The sequence below is a fragment of the Carcharhinus amblyrhynchos genome, chromosome 12 (genome assembly GCF_965287045.1).
Source record: "Carcharhinus amblyrhynchos chromosome 12, sCarAmb.v2.hapA, whole genome shotgun sequence".
Taxonomy (NCBI): Eukaryota; Metazoa; Chordata; class Chondrichthyes; order Carcharhiniformes; family Carcharhinidae; genus Carcharhinus; species Carcharhinus amblyrhynchos.
The window spans coordinates 3,807,455-3,825,714 of NC_137335.1; the positions used below are offsets into that span (position 1 = coordinate 3,807,455).

Here is an 18,260-nt window from a genome sequence, read left to right on the forward strand (position 1 = left end):
AAGCAGAAATGCTTCACTGCTCCCAAACAAAAGGGAGGAAACCCAAATTTCCCACCCCGCCTATTAAGCTCGAATGTACTGTGGTATTCGAATTCCACTGAAAACCACCTTTCAAAATTAAAACGCATACCTCAAGAAATGGGAACAAATGGGTCCAGGTGCTTAAAGACACTTCAAGCACTTAAACATCACATTTAAAGACAAACACTGTCTACTACTCGGGTGATTGGCTTTCTTGTGAATTTATTAGTGAACAAAATCTAAAAATTCATGTGCAACTTTTAAAAAAATAAAAAAGGATTACATTGTTAAACATTACTGACACTCGACGTGACAAAGAAAGTTCTTGTCAAAGTTACTCCTCGTTTATTCTTACAATACTGATTTTTTTTTCCCCCCTCAGTGATGTGATGATTGGGATGGTGTTTTTGACTTTCCTTCTGGCTTTGCTTCCCACAGTGCACTTCGGACAATGCGTGACACCACTCCCTTGTCTAGTCGCGATGCTTTCTGCTGATCCGTTAGCTCTTTCACTTTGTTCATGTATGTCCTTATCCGTTCCTACAACAGAAAATACACCATTTACTTAAACAACGCAACGCTTTAGTGGACTGGAGACACTCCTCTGTGGTTCAAGGAAGACAGTGACGGAGGGATTACACTCAATTTGATCTGGTCAGCCTTCTAGAAACATAGAAATTAGAAGGAGTAGGCCATTCAGCCCTTTGAGCCTGCTCTGCCATTCATCTGCATGACGACGCATTAACATTTAAGTAAATAAACTGATGTTGCTTACAACTCTCGCAATAAAAATAGAACATTATCGCACTTTCAATTACACACATTTCTAAAAGAATTCACTCTTTTGCACGATTTCAATAAACACCCAATTATATTGAACCTCTTACAATTTTACAGGTATTTTCAACATGAAGTTGAATGGTGGATGGGAAGTGCAGAAACCACAGTACACTGACACTGAGCAAGTTTCCTTGTTTAACTCTCATATGCACAAATGGGTCAAAATTAAGATTTAAAAGGAACATTAGATACATATATAAAAAACAATATTTTTAAGTTTCAAACAATAAAACTACTTGAGCCTTACTCACTTTTCAGTCATCTTAATCCTTCATTTAGATTTGCTTTATTGTCATATGTATTGGTATACAGTGAAAAGTATAGTTTCTTGTGCTCAATATAAAATATACAGTATATAAAGAAAAGGAGAAAGCGCAGAATGTGTTACAATCTGTATTTCATTGTAATCGCTTCCTTTTGCTCATTATTCTCCTTGCAGTAAATACCCCAAGTCATCTACATGAAAAGGAGTCACAGAAAATTGATACTTCAACATCTAATCACTTTCAGCAACTGCAAAGCTTATTGTAAAACCTCCAAATTAAGAACAGTACAAAACTACGCACCTGTCCCATTTTTAGAAAATCCATCACCGGGGGAAAAAAAGGGTACAAGAATAGTTCTGGTTTGGTTAAAAACTGGGGCAAATTTTAGGTGAAACAATAAAATGCACAGAATTCCCTCTTCTATCTCCAGAAAGATTGATATTTGAGAATGGCGAAAAAGACATCACACTCCATGATTACCAAACAAAAGTGAGATTTGGACAAAAACACTTTGAATCACCTCCCACTTGAGTGTTCAATTTTAAAAAGTATGCACAAATTCCAGATGAATTTGCTTTTATTCCAAACCCTTACTCATCTCCACCCTCACCACCCACCCCAGGCTCACTAAATCTCTAATTCAGAAAAGGGTACTCACACTCAACAAAATTAAAGAGAATCGCTGCTGAGCAAATGTTTTAGGGTGGCACACCGGTTAGCACTGCTGCCTCACAGCACCAGGGACCCAGGTTCAATTCCCAGCTTGGGTGACTGCCTGTGTGGAGTTTGCATGTTCTCCCCCATGTCTGTGTGGGTTTCCTCCAGGTGCTCCGGTTTCCTCCCACACTCCAAAGACATGCGGGTTAGGTTAATTGGCCATGGTAAATTAACCCTATTGTTAGGGGATTAGCAGGGTAAATATGTGGGTTATGGGAATAGGGCCTGGGTGGGATTGTGGTCGGTGTAGACTCGATGGGCTGAATGGCCTCTTTCTGCACTGTAGGGAGGCTACGAGTCTATGAAATCAAAAAGGGGAAAAAATTTAGCAGTGACTTGGATACATGCACAATTACAGATTCCATTATTTCAGCAAATACATCAGGTCCAATGGAGAACAATTTAAACACACCTAGAACCCAGGAAGGTCTCCTCCACAAGGCTATTTGTTTCTTTTCAAATTGCTGACTGCATACGTTACAAACAAGTAGCCGAACTGTTAACAGCCAAACTATGACACGCTCCAGAGATTAGCCGCAACAAAACAATTATTTATTCGTAGATCAGATGCGAGGAACTCTCTCCAAAATGTATTCGGCATACATGGAGTGACTTGGTCTCATTGCAGAGATGTGATGAATGGCGAAACAGGTTCGAAGGGTCGAATGGCCTCCTCCTGTTCCTAGCTTCCGTTTCTCCACGGCAAATTTAGTTTCACAAACAGCAAAAGGAATTGTTAAAATCCAGGCAGATTGGATAGAGTTTTCACTCTCGGAAAAAAAACAGAAAAGAAAGTCGGTTTTGAAATATTCATCGAGAGACATGTTGTCTTAAAGTGATGAAAACCAGATGAAAATGTCATTTGGACAGGTCAGGGCAGGCAGAGGGAATGCCAAAAAAGCTTTCAGCCTAAGTGCCGAACTAGATACTTTACAGTGAAGAAATAAATATACGAGGCAGTGAGAAAGTCGCATCTGGAATAAGTAGTAATTATGGCTTATGTTGTACTAGTAAATCATTCACAGCATGGTTTTCATCTCATGAAGGGCACAGAGGAAGGAGTAGAATTAAAAACTCGAGATGAGCAAACTGTTCCAAAGTTTCACTTAAAAATGAGAATAACTCAGTACAGTTAGAGCTCTGGCAGTTTGTGCATTTTGTAAATCTTCCTCGTTCTAATTATCTTATCTACCTCAGCCTCAGGGAGTAGCACTGAACACACAAAAAAAACACTGCATGTCAACCTTGGCTGGAATTTCGAAACACCTGGCAGGCTTAAATTGCGGTCATTATCAAAATTAAAAAGAATGCAAGCCAAGTTTCTAATTTATGATGTCAAACGGTCCATAAAACAGGCCCAATTTTTTTTTAATCCTTCCCTTCCACTGAAGAGTTCTTAAATCAAACCGCAGATATTTTTTATCCATTCTGCGTGTTGATCACTCACGTCAATTATTTCCTGATTATCAGTTACACATTTCCGAAATACTACATTGAAGCAGCAATTAAAGACCACTAAATAGATTCTGGGCAACTTTATTTAGCATTTAATTTTTGCAGATCAGAGCGCAGTGTGATTATTTTTATAATATTGTGATATGGTCATCGGCTACAGGCATCCTGGCTCTAGTACGTATTCTTCCTGAAGCATTCCTCTGTACCATTCATTGTAGCGGGGCATCTAAATGTCTGACTTCAGCGAGACATACTTGTGAGCACTGAGATTTTTAAATATTTTTGCATGGCAAATTTCTTAAACAGCAAGCTGATAACATTGCACCGAGGAAAGCAGGACCCAAGTGAGCGGGGAAAGAAATTCTTATTTCAGAAGACGACAAGAGCTAGGAGCAGGGGTTGGCCATCTGGCTCCTCGAGCCTGCTCCGCCATTCAATAAGATCATGGCTGATCTTTCATTAATCAATCACCTTGCAGAGGCTGAGAAGGGAGTGCAGAGCACGTGAATCAAATGTAAAAATGTTTTGATTTAAAGTCGTACATTTTTAAGTTCTCCAATAACAAAAACTTGAATGTCACAAATGCAGAGCGATTATAAAGAAAGGTGAAATCCCAATACTGACTTTTTAAGTCTGACATGATGGTTGGAACGGCGATGGTGCAGATTTTGATTCTATGTACTTACAATTATTTTAATTTGTCTTTAAAGAGCATTAATCTTAAAGAAGGTAGGTCCGTTTCGTAGCCTTGTATCCAAACTCCACTAATGGGGGATAAATAAACATCAAATCATAGAACCCCTACAGTGCAGAAGAGACCGTCTGGCCCATCACGTCTGCACTGACTCTGACATAGTAACTTACCCAGGCCCTGCCCTAACCCCATTAACCCCACACATTTCCATTGGCTAATCCCCCTAACCTGCACATCTTGGAACACTAAGGGACAATTTAGCATGGCCAGTCTACTTAACCTGCACGTCTTTGGACTGTAGGAGGGAACCCATGCAGACACAGGGAAAACTTGCAAACTCCACACAGTGACCCAAGCCAGAAATCAAACCCGGGTCCCTGGAGCTGAAAAGTAACTTTGCCACTGTGCTACCCTTTAACATAAATATACAAACTTTTGTAACTGATTTGAAGTACTCCAGGCAAGATGTCTTTGTGATAGGCAGACTCAACAGAACACCAACCCCCACCCAATACAAAATTGGTTCTGTTCAAGTGGAGCACTAACTAGGAATCACTGTGTGGCAGATTCAGAAGGCTTCATAAAACACCAAGCTCAAGCTGTTCAAAACTGGTTTTTAAAGCAAAATATGAAGCTGACGCTGGTGAACCATATCCAGCTGAATGTTTGAAAATCTGTTTCGGTAAGGGGAAAGTGAGACAGGGACATTCATCTGGAAAAGGAAAAGGAGATAGACACTAACCATAGCCAGAGATCAAATCATCCCCTCATCCCTAACAACAGGTATCATGGCACAGACTGGTCACTGTGCTCTTGGTGAATATTAAAAACACGCACTCTGCTGAATTAGTGATGGAGTCAATTACTCCTGCCTTAAATCACAATTTGTAGCAGATTAATGAGATGTAACTTGGAAATAAATCTAGTTGATACTGCGTTATGATGCCAACGTTGTAACATCCAATTAATCCAGTATTTCTAAAACCCAAAAAGCCATAGATGAAAGCTCACAGCCAGCAGATTATTTACCTGGCACGCTGCAGTCAGAGAGTATAATGTCTCAAGTGAATAGATCACCCCCAGAACTGACTCATGAAATAGTCACTGAAGCTACAGGCACATAGTGACTACTCTGTCCTGAAAGACAGCATGCTTTATCACACTCATCTCAGTCCATTATCCCCTTCCATGTACCCTAAATGCACCTGAATTCTGAAGATTGAACTTACACAAAAATCTAAAGATCACAAACACCTGAACATAGGAGATTCAACCCACACACAATACTTTTATATCAAGAAGATTATTTGCAGAGTCCTCCTTTGTAGCCCTAACTGTAGCTTATTTAAAAACAGAAGTCTTTGATTTTGTTTGCTTTATTATTGCCACATGTATTAGCACACAGTGAGAAGTATTATTTCTTGCGTGCTGCACAAAGCATACCGTTCACAGGGAAGGAAAGGAGAAGGTGCAGAATGTAGTGTTACAGTCATAGCTAGGGTGTAGAGAAAGATCAACTTCATGCGAGGTAGGTCCATTCAAAAGTCTGACAGCAGCAGGGAAGAAGCTGTTCTTGAGACGGGTGGCTGATCACAGTAATAATCAGAATTATTATCAGTCCAGTCACAGTACAATTATGCCATCCCAGGCTCCAGATTCTAACGTCTTTCTGCATAACAATAGCTTTCCTCATGCCACCTTTGCCGATCACTATGTCTGTGTCCTTTGGGACTGGCAGCACCATTAGAACAACTTTTCTCTATCCATTTCGCCTGGGCGCCTCCTGACTTTGAGGAGCCCGCATTTCATAGTTCTGAAATTTGAAATGGTGGGAGCAGGTAACCTCAAGGTCAAAGGCACGTTATAAAAGCTATTTTGTACTGATATTTTTGAAAAACAAATGACCACCCAAGTGAATTAAATAAAAATCTGGAATTCGAAGTCTAATGACCATGAAACCATTGTTAAAAAGCAATCTGGTTCACTAATGCCTTTTAGGGAAAGAAGTCTGTCGGCTGCACCTGGTCTGGCTTACATGCGACTCCGGACCCATGATGGACAGTACAGTGGATAGCACTGCTACCTCACAGCAGGTTCAATTCCAGCCTCGGGCCACTGTCTGTGTGGAGTTTGCACATTCTCCCCATGTCTGCATGGGTTTCCTCCAGGTGCTCCGGTTTCCTCCCACAGTCCAAAGATGAGGGTTTGGTGGATTGGCCATGCTAAATTGTCGATTAATGCCCCAAGATACGTAGATTAAGGAGATTAGTCAGGTAAATATGTGCAGGGGATAAGGTCTGGGTCAGATGCTCTATCGGAGAGAGTTGGTGCAGACTTGATGGTCCAAATGGCTTGCTTCTGCACCTATGATTAAAACTATGACCACGCACAGCTACAAGTGGTATCTTACCAATTCCTGTTTGATGCCATGTTCTTTGGGGTTGATTCCTTGTGTGATAAGGTATACTGAGGGGCAAAGAAGAAACAGGTCATTACAATGCGCCTCTAGAAAAAAGACTGGAAAATGGATGTTATGGCATCCACCAGTTACACGAAAGATCAGCAATACTTACTCCAAAACATTGAATTTAGTGCATATGCAGAAGCTAAATCCAGCTTGGCTTGTTCAAGCGGGTCCAACTGAAAAAAAAAATCATTACACTGTAATTATTTCAGAAATAAGCTTCAGGCTAATAAAACAATCTTTTTATGGAACAGGATTCATTTAAACAGAACTGAAATCCAGAAAAATTTTTTTGGGCTAGATTCAAGACAGTTCTGACTTTCAAAAATATGTTCTATTTTACAGTACAATAGCTTCTACATTCCCTTTAACAAGCCATTCTTTAGCAGTAAGCAAAGGTTCTGGTTAAATTATCAACAGAATGTCCACACGAGTGGCACAGTGGTTAGCACTGCTGCCTCACAGCACCAGAGACCCAGGTTCAATTCCGGCCTCGGGTGACTGTTTGTGTGGAGTTTGCACATTCTCCCCGTGTCTCTAAGGGTTTCCCCTGGGTGCTCCAGCTTCCTCCCACGGTCCAAAGATGTGTGGGTTAGGTTGATAGGCTATGCTAAACTGACCCTTGCATTAGGGAGATTAGCAGGGTAAATATATGGGGTTATGGGTGTAGGACATGGGTGGGATTGCAGTCAGTGCAGAGTTGATGGGCCAAAAGGCCTCCTTCTGCACTGTAGAGATCCTATGACAAGCAAAGTAGAACCTTCCAAACCCTAAACTCTACCTCCTAGAAGAACAAGGGCAGCTGATTCATAGGGACATCACTAGCCACAAGTTCCCCTGTCAAGTTAAAGTTAGCACTCAGTCAAAATACTTCAACTCCCTCACAGGATGCACAAGCTCCACACACACTGTAGCGGCTCAGGAACACGCCTCATCATCACCATCTTCTCAAGGGCAACTGGGGTTGGGCAACAGACACTAGCCTCGCCAGAAACACCCACATTCCCTGAACAAATAAAGAAAAATATCAAGAAAATGAACACACTACAGACTCCCCAATTTGTTCAAAATATAATGAAATACATTGAATGATGAGGCACCCAATGCCTAGGGCATGAAATTATTCAACAAGTGGTAATTTGTGAAAAATGTAATATTAAAATGCAAGTGACAATTACTCAAACTATTTATGATCAGTGTATGACAAGATCCATAAAACATGCTAATTAGTTCAGAGTTACTCCACCTTAAAATGTTTCTCTTAAGCCTGCCTGTCAATTGCAAATGTTTAATTAATTACCCTAATTTATACCCTCCTGTCACAAGCTACCTTATTTCAAGCCAGCAGAATGTGGGAGACCAGCCAGGAGTAGGTTTGAATAGTCATGTCTAAAAGTAACCGAGGCAGGAATGAGTGTTTCAACAGCAGATGAGTTAAAATGGGGCAACGTTGCTGAGGTGAAAGAGACAGTCTTGGTGATGGCATGAATTGCAGTCAAATGTCACACTAAGGTTACAAACAAGGCTCAATTTCAAACTGCAGTCAGGTTCTGAACGGAGTCAATAGTATTTGGAGCAGGGACCAAAAACAATGGCTCGTTTCCAACATTTAATTGGAAAAAATTTCTGTTTATCCAGTAAGGTAGCTAAGTGTCAGATTGGGTTTAATCTAATTGGGACTGATGGAAATGTCTGTGATGTGGAGATGCCGGTGTTGGACTGGGGTAAACACAGTAAGAAGTCTCACAACACCAGGTTAAAGTCCAACCAATTTATTTGATCGTAAACTCACAAGCTTTCGGGGTTTACCCCTTCGTCAGGTGAGTGGAGAGTTCCCCAAAAGCTTGTGAGTTGATTATGAAATAAATTGGTAGGACTTTAACCTGGTGTTGTCAGACTTCTTACTGGAAATGTCTGTTGCAGGGTTACAAAAACTTCTGCCACCAAATTCTTCCCTGCTGCCATCGAACTGTTGAATGGATTGGCCATGCACTTGATCTATCTCTACACCCTAGCTAAGACTGTAACACTACATTCTGCACCCTCTCCTTTCCTTTTCTATGAATGGTATGCCTTGTCTGTATAGCATGTTTACATAACGATACTTTTTTTTGTAATTTCATTTGTGGGACATGGGCGTTACTTGCTGGCCAGCATTTATTGCCCAACCCTAGCTGCCTTGAACTCAACCATTTCAGAGGGCAGTTGAGAATCAACCACATTGCTGTGGTTCTGGAGATACACAGAGGCCAGACCGCGTAAGGACAGCAGATTTCCTTCCCTAAAGGACATTAATAAACCAGATGAGTTTTCCGACAATCAACAATGGTTTCATGGTTATCAGGAGATTCTTAATTCCAGATTTTTTTTATTGAATTCAAATTCCACCATCTGCCATGGCAGGATTTGAACCGGGGTCCCCAGAACATTAACTGAGTTTCTGGACTAATAGTGTAGTGATAATACCACTAGGCCATTACCTCCCTCTAAATTGACAATAATAAATCAAATCAAACATGAGAAGTGAGAATAGCTTTTCCATGTGTAAAAAGACTTCATCCGGTCTCCTCAATCCTAAAACTTCCAGGGAAGCTACTCCTGGATGCTCAGTCTTCCTTGGGAGTTGGGCCAATTCTGGTAATATCCTTGTCGATCTTTACTGCACCTTCTGCTATACTTCAATATCTTTTGAATGGTATAGAAATGAGAACTATGTACAGTTGTCTAATGAGTGAGATCTAACCCAAGTTCTATGCAACTTGCTTTTGAATTCTATTCCTCCAGAAGTTGTCTGCACACTTTATGGTCTTGCCAACTTGGATGACAGTATTCAGTGACTGTACTTAATGCATCTGTAATTCCAGACCTCCATCCCATTTAGTTAATACCTTACAAGAAAGAAACATCCTCGTTGTACCTTCCACCAAAATGAACTACCTCACACCTGGCTATAATGAACGCCATTCACCCACATTGCAGGCCTAGCCACGCCCTTCTGCATTATGGTGCTGACATCGCTTGCTAGACTCCTTAATTTATCTTTAACCCACCGTACCTCCAAATTGAGTCTAAGTGATCATTTGTATGGTTAGAAAAGGCTGTGGTCCCAGCATGATCTCCGTATTCTTCTCCAGCCCCACAACCCTCCAGTGATATCAGAGTCCTCTAATTCTGGTGTCCTACTCATCCCCTTAACCACTCCTTGGCCCGAAGCATTGAAATTTTCTCCCTAATCCTCTCCATTTCTCTACCCTGTTTCCCGCCTTTACAACCTACCTTTTGATCAAGCTTTGGACTACTTGTCCTAATATCTCAAGTGAACAAGTGTTGTATTTTGTTTCATAACACTGCTGTGATTGCTTTGGGCTGATTCATTACATTCAAGGTGCCAGACAAGTTACAACTGCAGAACACCATTTTGCATCTTCTGCCAATCCAAGAACATTGATTTTGATTTGATTGATTATTGCCACATACAGTAATATACACTGAAAAGTATTGTTTCTTGTGCGGACAAAGCATACCATTCACGGAGAAGGAAACGAGAATGTAGTGTTACAGTCATAGCTAGGGTGTAGAGAAAGATCAACTTAATGCAAGGTAAGTCCACTCAAAAGACTGACGGCAGCTGGAAAGAAGCTGTTCTTGATACAAAAGTCTGAAGTCACGTACCAACATGTATTTTTTTCCTGAAGGAAGGTGGAAGAGAGAATGTCTGGGATGTGTGGAGTCCTTAATTATGCTGGCTGTTTTGCCGAGGCAGCAGGAAGTGTAGACAGAGTCAATGGATGGGAGGCTGGTTTGCATGATGGATTGGGCTACATTCATGACCTTTTGTAGTTTCTTGTGGTTTTGCAGAAGCCATACCAAGCTGCGATACAACCGGAAAGAATGCTTTCTATGGTGTATTCTAGTGCCATAACCTGTGATTTAGGGTTTCTCAGAGGGTCATTAGCCTTTGGAGCTCTCTTCCATAGAGACCGGTGGCAGCTGGGTCATCAAGGTGGAATTAGACAGATTTCTGTTTGACAAGGGTGCCAAGGGTTATGAGGTGATAAGGAAGGGAAACACGAGTCATTCAGTGCAACCATAATCTTATTAAGCATCGGAGCAGGCAAGAGTGGTAGAACAGTCTTTCTCATGTTAAGATTTCAAGTCATCTTTCATGCATTCTGCTATGGCTCCATATGCCCCAACGTCCACCATGAGACTTCTGCTGTAGCACTTTGGAGCGTTGGGAAAGGGTTGTCAATATGCTTGAATTTGTTTTTAAAGCCCTAGGATTTATTACTGATGTGGAGATGCGTGCATCGGACTGGGGTGGGCGTAGTAAGAAGGCTCACATGAGCTTTTGGAGCACTGCCTTCAAGGGTAGTGCTCTGAAAGTTCGTGCTACCAAATAAGCCTGTTGGACTTTAACCTGGTGTTGTGAAACTTCTTGTATACCTGCTACAGAAAGATTTGGCCTCCTAAACATCAAACCATACTTCACTGTGCGGAATATTTTAGTTTGCATTGGCTACTTTATTCACTTCTTTATAATAAGTAGGCTTACATTAACACTGTAATGAAGTTACTATGAAAATCCCCTAGTGGCCACACTCCAGTGCCTGTTCGGGTACACTGAGGGAGAATTTAGGATGGCCAATGCACCCTAACCAGTACATCTTTCACAGAATCCCTACAGTGCAGAAGGAGGCCATTCGGCCCATTGAATCTGCACCAACCACAATCCCAACAAAGCCCTATTCCCACGTATTTACTCTGCTACTCCCCCGATACTAGGATCAATTTAGTATGGCCAATCAGCCCAACTTGCACATCTTTCAGACTACGGAAGGAAACAAGAGCACCCAGAGGGAACCCACACAGACACAGGGAGAAAGTGCAGACTTCGCACAGTTACCCAAGCTTGGAATCGAACTGGGTGCCTGGCGCTGAGAGGCAGCAGTGCTAAACACTGTATCACTTTAACATTACTTCAACATTTCGGGCATAAATGCTCATGACGCATGGAAACAAAAGTTAAGGTACGTCCCCATTCAGAATTACTGAATGTATTCTGCGTCTATCTTAAAAGTTTATTTATTAGTCACAAATAAAGCTTACATTATCGTTGCAATGAAGTTACTGTGAAATTCCCCTTGTCGCCACACTCCGGCCCCCTGTTCAGGTCAATGCGCTTAACCAGCACGTCTTTCAGAACGTAGGAGGAAACCGGGGCACCCGGAGGAAACTCACGCAGACACGGGGAGAACTCCACATAGACAGTGGCCCAAGCCAAGAATTGAACCTGCGTCCCTGGCACTGTAAAGCAGCAGTGCTAACCGTGCTGCCCTTGGTTAATCAGGAGTGTGATCCTCATTTCAATAGAAATAAAGGAGAAAGGTTTCATTAAAGGGAAAACAAAGGCAGATTCGTTCCAAATTGCCACCGTGGGCAACATGTGACCAGAGTAATGCCTTAAATGACAGCTGCCAACTTCACAGGAACTTGGCCAGTGAAAGATGATCTCTTCAGAAAATAAAACTCCAGTGTGCTCAATGAAAAACACAATAATACCTGGGCCTCCAGCGAAAGCTCAGAGTTAGACACTAGAGCTTAACTTGCACAATGGAGATGTTTATGGAACCTGTATCAAGTGATAAACTGTTCGCGATTCCGCAGCAAACTCACCACAGAACATTACTAAAACAAGTGACACATGTATCAAAGTAAGAAAGTTAATATTTTTGGATCAACTGACAATTTGGCTGCAATTCCACTTGTGCATCAGCAAGTTTGACCCAAATAAAAAAAAATTGCCATGTTCCAATAACTACACTGACTGCACTTAAAAAGCAACAAAATAAATTCTAAGTCATTGCGAAAAATTGAGGCGCAATGTCCAGCAAAAAATATTAAAAGCCATGGGAGAGACAACCAATTTCTGATGTATTGGGATAAGAGCTAAACTTGAATTACAAAGCCAGCAATAATGTAATTTTTTCATTAAGTGTTATTGAGTGCCATTTTATGAGGTCTTTAAACCCATGCTTCAGCTGTATCATCTCTCAAAGGTTGCATAAAAGACTGCACGATTCCCATTACCACAAAATTTATTTAGTTTTTATTTTAAGCACGCATATTCTGGGTACATGCTGAGACTTTTATCAATGTCACAAGTGACATCCTACGTGACTGTGACAAAGGCTTCTCTCCCTCTCCTTGATCCATCTGCAGCCTTTGACGTGCTGACCACACCGCCCTCTTCCAACACCTCCCCACTGTCATCCAGCTAGGTAGGAGTAATGGGTAGACAAGGGTAGATCAGCTAGATAGTCAACATCTTTTCCCAAGGGTAAGGGAGTCTAAAACTAGAGGGCATAGGTTTATTGTGAGAGGGCAGGTACACAAAAGGACCAGAGGGGCAGTTTTCTCACCCAAAGGGTGCCAGAGGTAGCAGTCAAGGTGGGTACAATTTTGTCTTTTCAAAAGCATTTAGACAGTTGCATGGGTAAGATGAGTATAGAGGGATATGGTGTTAAAAGGTATTCTGAGAGACAAGATTACAGGCATTGAGAGAGGCAAAGACTGATTAGGCACAGACAGCATGTCTTTACGAGTGGAAAATCATGTCTCAAAATGTGATTGAGGGCAGTGCAGTTAATGTTGTCTACAAGGCCTTTGACAAGGTACCACATTAAAAAGTCTGACACCACCAGGTTTCAGTCCAACCGATTTATTTGATGAAATAAATCGGTTGGACTGAAACCTGGTGTTGTCAGACTTTTTACTCTGTTTACCCCAGTTCAATGCCGGCATATCCACATCAAGGTACCACATGGCAGGTTGCTGCACAAGGTTAAATCTCACAGGATCCAGGGTGAGGTAGCCAAACGGATACAAAATTGGTTGGATGACAGAAGATGATTGTAGAGGGTTGTTTTGCAAACTGAAGGCCTGTGACCAGCAGTGTGCATCTGGGATAAGTGCTGGGTCCACTGTTATTTGTTATTTATATTAATGATTTGGATGAGAATTTAGGAGGCACGGTTAGTAAGTTTGCAGGTGACACCAAGATTGATGGCATAGTGGAGAGCAAAGGTTATCGAGAATTGCAGTAGGATCTTGACCAATTACGCCAGTGGACTGATGAATGGCAGATGGAGTTTAATTCAGATAAATGCGAGGTAATGCATTTTGGAAGATCGAACCAGGGCAGGACTTACTCAGTTAATGGTAGGGTGTTGGGGAGAGTTATAGAACAAAGAATCCTAAGGGTACAGGTTCATAGCTCCTTGAAAATGGAACCATAGGTGGACAGAATGGTGAAGAAGGCATTCCGGATGTTTGGTTTCATTGGTCAGAACGATGAATATGGGAGTTGGGACGCCTTGTTGAAGTTGTACAAGACATTGGTAAGGCCACACTTGGAATATTGTGCACGGTCTGGTCACCCTATTATAGAAAGGATATTATTAAACTAGAATGAGTGCAGAAAAGATTTACTAGGATGCTACCGGGACTTGATGGTGAATTATAAAGAGGCCAGATAGACTGGGACATTTTTCTCTGCAGCGTAGGAGACTGAGGGGTGATCTTATAGCAGTCTATAAAATAATGAAGGGCATCGATCAGCTAGATAGCCAACATCTTTTCCCAAAGGTAGGGGAGTCGAAAACTAAAGGGCATAGGTTTAAAGTGAAGGGAGAGATACAAAAGGGTCCAGAGGGGCAATTTTTTCATATAGAGGGTAGTGAATGTCTGGAACAAGCTGCCAGAAGTAGTAGTAGAGATAGGTACAATTTTGTCTTTTAAGAATCATTTAGACAGTTACATGGGTAAGATGGATATACAGGGATATAGGCCAAATGCAGGCAATTGGGATTAGCTTAGTGGTTAAAAAAGGGCAACATGGACAAGTTTCCATGCTGTAAGCCTCTATGACTGTAATTGGGACTAGCTTAGTGGTTAAAACAAGGGCCGGCATGGACATGTTGGGCCGAAGGGCCCATTTCCAGCTGTAAGTTCCATTACCTATTTTAAATGACAACCAGAGAATACCAGAGATGGTTTCAGTTTCTGCTCCCACACCGCAACCTCGGGTCTCCTCCTCCCCCACCCTCCCAAAGAATCTATTTCTTGGCTCTCTTCTATTTCTCATCGGCATGCTACCCCTCACCAATATCATCCAAAGGTACCTTTCGCGTGTCTGCCGACACCATCAAACTCAACCTCACCACCTCTTCCCCCAACTCCTCTATTGTTTGCTGAGTTATCAGACCATTCATCCAACATCCAGCACCAAATGAGTGAAATATCATCTCTATTTAATTTTGGAAAGACGGAAGCCATTGACTTTGCTCCCCAAGCCAAACCCCATTCCGTAGTTAGTAAGTCCATCTATGTACCCAGCAACAGTCTGAGATTAAGCAAGTCTGTTTGCAATCGTGGTATCACATTTGATCCAAAAATGAGTTTTCCGCCATCGCTAAGATTGCTCACTTCTACCAGTGCAACATCACCTGACTTTGTCCCCATCTTATTGCACCTGTTGCTGAAACCCTCATCCACACCTCTAGGCTCTCAGTGCAATCCTAGCTGGTCTCCCACATTTTACCCATGCAAACCTGATGTCAGCCAAAAATCTGCTGCTCATGCCTTAACTCGCAATAAGCTCCTTTTGCCCAATCACCCATGCTCATTGGTCTCACTGACTCCCCATCAAGCAATATATCGATCTCAACATTCTTATCCTAGTTTTCAAATCTCCTAATGGCCTCACTCGTTCCTGTAACCTCCTCAAACACAAGAACTAGAAGTAGGGGTAGGCCACCAGGCCCCTCCAGCCTACTTCGCCATTCAATAAGATCATGGCTGATCTTTTCATGGACTCAGCTCCACTTACCTGCCTGCTCACCACAACCCTTAATTCCTTTACTATTCAAAAATTTATCTATCCTCGCCTTAAAAACATTCAATGAGGTAGCCTCAACTGCTTCACTGGACAGGGAATTCCAGATTCACAACCCTTTGGGTGAAGAAGTTCCTCCTTAATTCAGTCCTAAATCTGATCCTCCTGATTTTGTTCTAATTTCACCTGCCAGTGGAAACAACTTCCCTGTTGTTACTGTATCTATTCCGTTCATAATCTTGTATGTTTCTATGAGATCTCCCCTCATTCTTCTGAATTCCAATGAGCATAGCCCCAGTCTACTCAGTCTCCCCTCATAAGTCAGCCCTCTCAACTCCAGAATCAACCTAGTGAATCTCTTCTGCGCCCCCTCCAGTGTCAGTATATCCTTTCTCAAGTAAGGAAACCAAAACTGTACACAGTACTCCAGGTGTGGCCTCACCAGCACCTTACACAGTTGCAACATAACCTCCCTACCTGCTGCTTATTGCAAATACAAAACACTGGAAATTGGAAATAAAAACAGAAAATGCTGAAAAGGCAGTAGTATTTGTGGAGAGTGAAAAACAATTAACATTAACAATAACTTCACTGACGCAGCTAAAACCCTGGTTATTAATCTTTCTGCTAATGGAAGCAGATTTTTCCAATTCACTCCATCTGGACTCCTTCTGCGACTGGATCCTGAACTTCCTAACACACAGATCACAATCAGTAAGGATAGGCAACAACACCTCCTCCACAATCATCCTCAACACCAGTGCCCCACAAGGTTATATGCTCAGCCCCATACTAAACTCCTTATACACCTATGAGCGTGGTCAAATTCCCCTCCAATTCGATTTTCAAATTTACTGATGACACCATCATAATGGGTCAGATCTCAAACAATGATGAGACAGAGTATAGGAATGAGATAGAAAATTTGGTGCAGCAACAATAATCTCTCCCTCAATGTCAACAAAATAAAGGAGATTGTCATCGACTTCAGGAACATAAAGGAGAACATGTCCCTGTCTACATCAACAGGGACAAAGTAGAAAGGGTCGAGTGCTTCAAGTTTTCAGGTCTCCAAATCACCAACCACCTATCCTGGTTGCCTCATGCTGCCACTATAGTTAAGAAACTCTACTTTCTCAGAAGACTAAGGAGGTTTCGCATGTCAGCAATGACCCTCACCAATCTTTACACCATAGAAAGTAATCTTTCTGGTTGTATCACAGCTTGGTATGACTCCTGCTCTCCCCAAGAGCACAAGGAACTACAACAGATTGTGAATATAGCCCAATCCATCAAGCAAACCAGCCTCCCATCCATTGACTCTATCTACACTTCTCACTGCCTCAACAAAGCAGCCAGCATAATTAAGGACCCCACGTACCCTGAACATTCTCTCTTCCACCTTCCTCCATCTTATAAAAGTCTCAGGTCACCAACCGACTTGAGAACAGCTTCTTCCCTGCTGTCATCAGACTTTTAAAATCGACCTACCTTGCATTAGGTACAGTCAATGTAAGTGGTGAGAATTCTGTACATGAGGACAGCTTCATCCAGGATCTTGGTTTCATGTTACGTTATCTATAATCCCCACGTCCTGCCTGGCCTTGCAAAATCACACTAACTGTCCTGGTTGGATACAATATACATCTCTTCAATCTGTGCTTAACCCTCTCTCCACTCACATTTGTCTGTACCTTTAAGACTTGATTACCTGTAAAGACTCACATTCCAACCATTAGTTTGTAAATTGAGTTTGTGTTCTATATATGCCCTGTTTGTGAACACAACTCCCTCACAGCTGACGAAAGGGCAGCGCTCTGAAAGCTTGTGCTACCAAATAAACCTGTTGAACTTTAACCTGGTGTTGTGAGACTTCTTGCTGTGGGAGGAAACCCACACAAAGCAAAATGTGCAAACTCCATACAAACAGTGATCCGAGGCCGGAATTGAACCTGGCTCCCTGGCAACGTGAGGCAGCAGTGCTAACCACTGTGCTGCCCAATTAGAAACAAAATACTACAGTGGATATAGTAAAAAGTATTGTTTCTTGCGCGCAACAGACAAAAATGTACCATTCGTAAAGAAGGAAAGGATAGGGTGCAGAATATAGTGCTGCAGTTACTGATAAGGAGAACGCCCTGTGTTTGTTTCAGATTCCAGTATCCACAGTATTTTGCCTCGACTGATCTTCAAATCCGGGAGACTCCAGGCCAATCCGGGAGGGTTGGCAACCCGCAGTGGTAAATGCCGAGCCACAGGGAGAGGACCACAAGAGGGTCTGGTTACCTTCTGGAGCAGCTCACTCCTGGGCACCGACATCAGGGCTCTCAACGTCCCATCGGCAGACTTCAGCGACTCCTCGAACCCCACCAACAAATCGTGGATTTCTGTCGGATAATCTTCATTCAGACAGTCGGGGGCCGCCATTACTGCACCGAGCGCCTGGCGGAAGAAGGGGAATTAGATCACTTCCGGTTATTCACAGATTGCGCGTGCGCGGCACCCAGGGCATGCTGGAGGTTGTAGTCATTTTAAGTGACGTTGGGCGGCTATCCAAATTATAAAGCAAAAGAAAAAAATACATTTTGTCTTTGAACAATGCGTGGGTGATCAATATATTTACGTACCATTGTAAAGAATCTATTTTTGTAATGTGGAGATAATTCCAGTAAATGCGCATGCGCCGGACAAGACACGCTGTTATTTGTAGTAATATCACGTGGGACAAAGCAGGCGGCGCCTGGGTAGTGCGCATGTGCGGGTCGCGCGTGGTCTGCTGGGAGTTGTAGTCTGGCCTAGCAGGAGGAGGAGGAAGAGTTCTGCCGCCGGCGTGAGAGAGAGAAGGGGGAGGGAAAAAAAGCACTAAAACCCGCCGCCCCTTCAAATGAGCGGGTTTGAGTGAGCGGC

The 18,260-nt window shown here is 42.4% G+C and overlaps 1 protein-coding gene across 1 annotated transcript; it reads right to left on the bottom strand.

Moving 5' to 3' along the window:
- Positions 1-218: 218 nt before the first annotated feature.
- c1d (C1D nuclear receptor corepressor) lies at positions 219-17,811 on the bottom strand. The gene is made up of 4 exons (XM_080199991.1): positions 17,640-17,811; positions 6,567-6,633; positions 6,404-6,459; positions 219-561 (listed from the first exon to the last, which is right to left on the bottom strand). Exons 1-4 carry the CDS (start codon positions 17,778-17,780, stop codon positions 400-402), a joined length of 426 nt encoding a protein of 141 aa, XP_080056117.1. The 5' UTR covers positions 17,781-17,811; the 3' UTR covers positions 219-399.
- Positions 17,812-18,260: the final 449 nt, after the last annotated feature.

Excerpts from the sequence above, each read along its gene's own strand:
- c1d (XM_080199991.1), bottom strand. The coding sequence starts at position 17,780 with ATGGCGGCCCCCGACTGTCTGAATGAAGATTATCCGACAGAAATCCAC. Across the intron at positions 6,634-17,639 it reads GGAGTGAGCTGCTCCAGAAG|TTGGACCCGCTTGAACAAGC; the intron begins GTAACCAGACCC and ends TTTTTTTTTCAG. Across the intron at positions 6,460-6,566 it reads ACTAAATTCAATGTTTTGGA|TATACCTTATCACACAAGGA; the intron begins GTAAGTATTGCT and ends TTTGCCCCTCAG.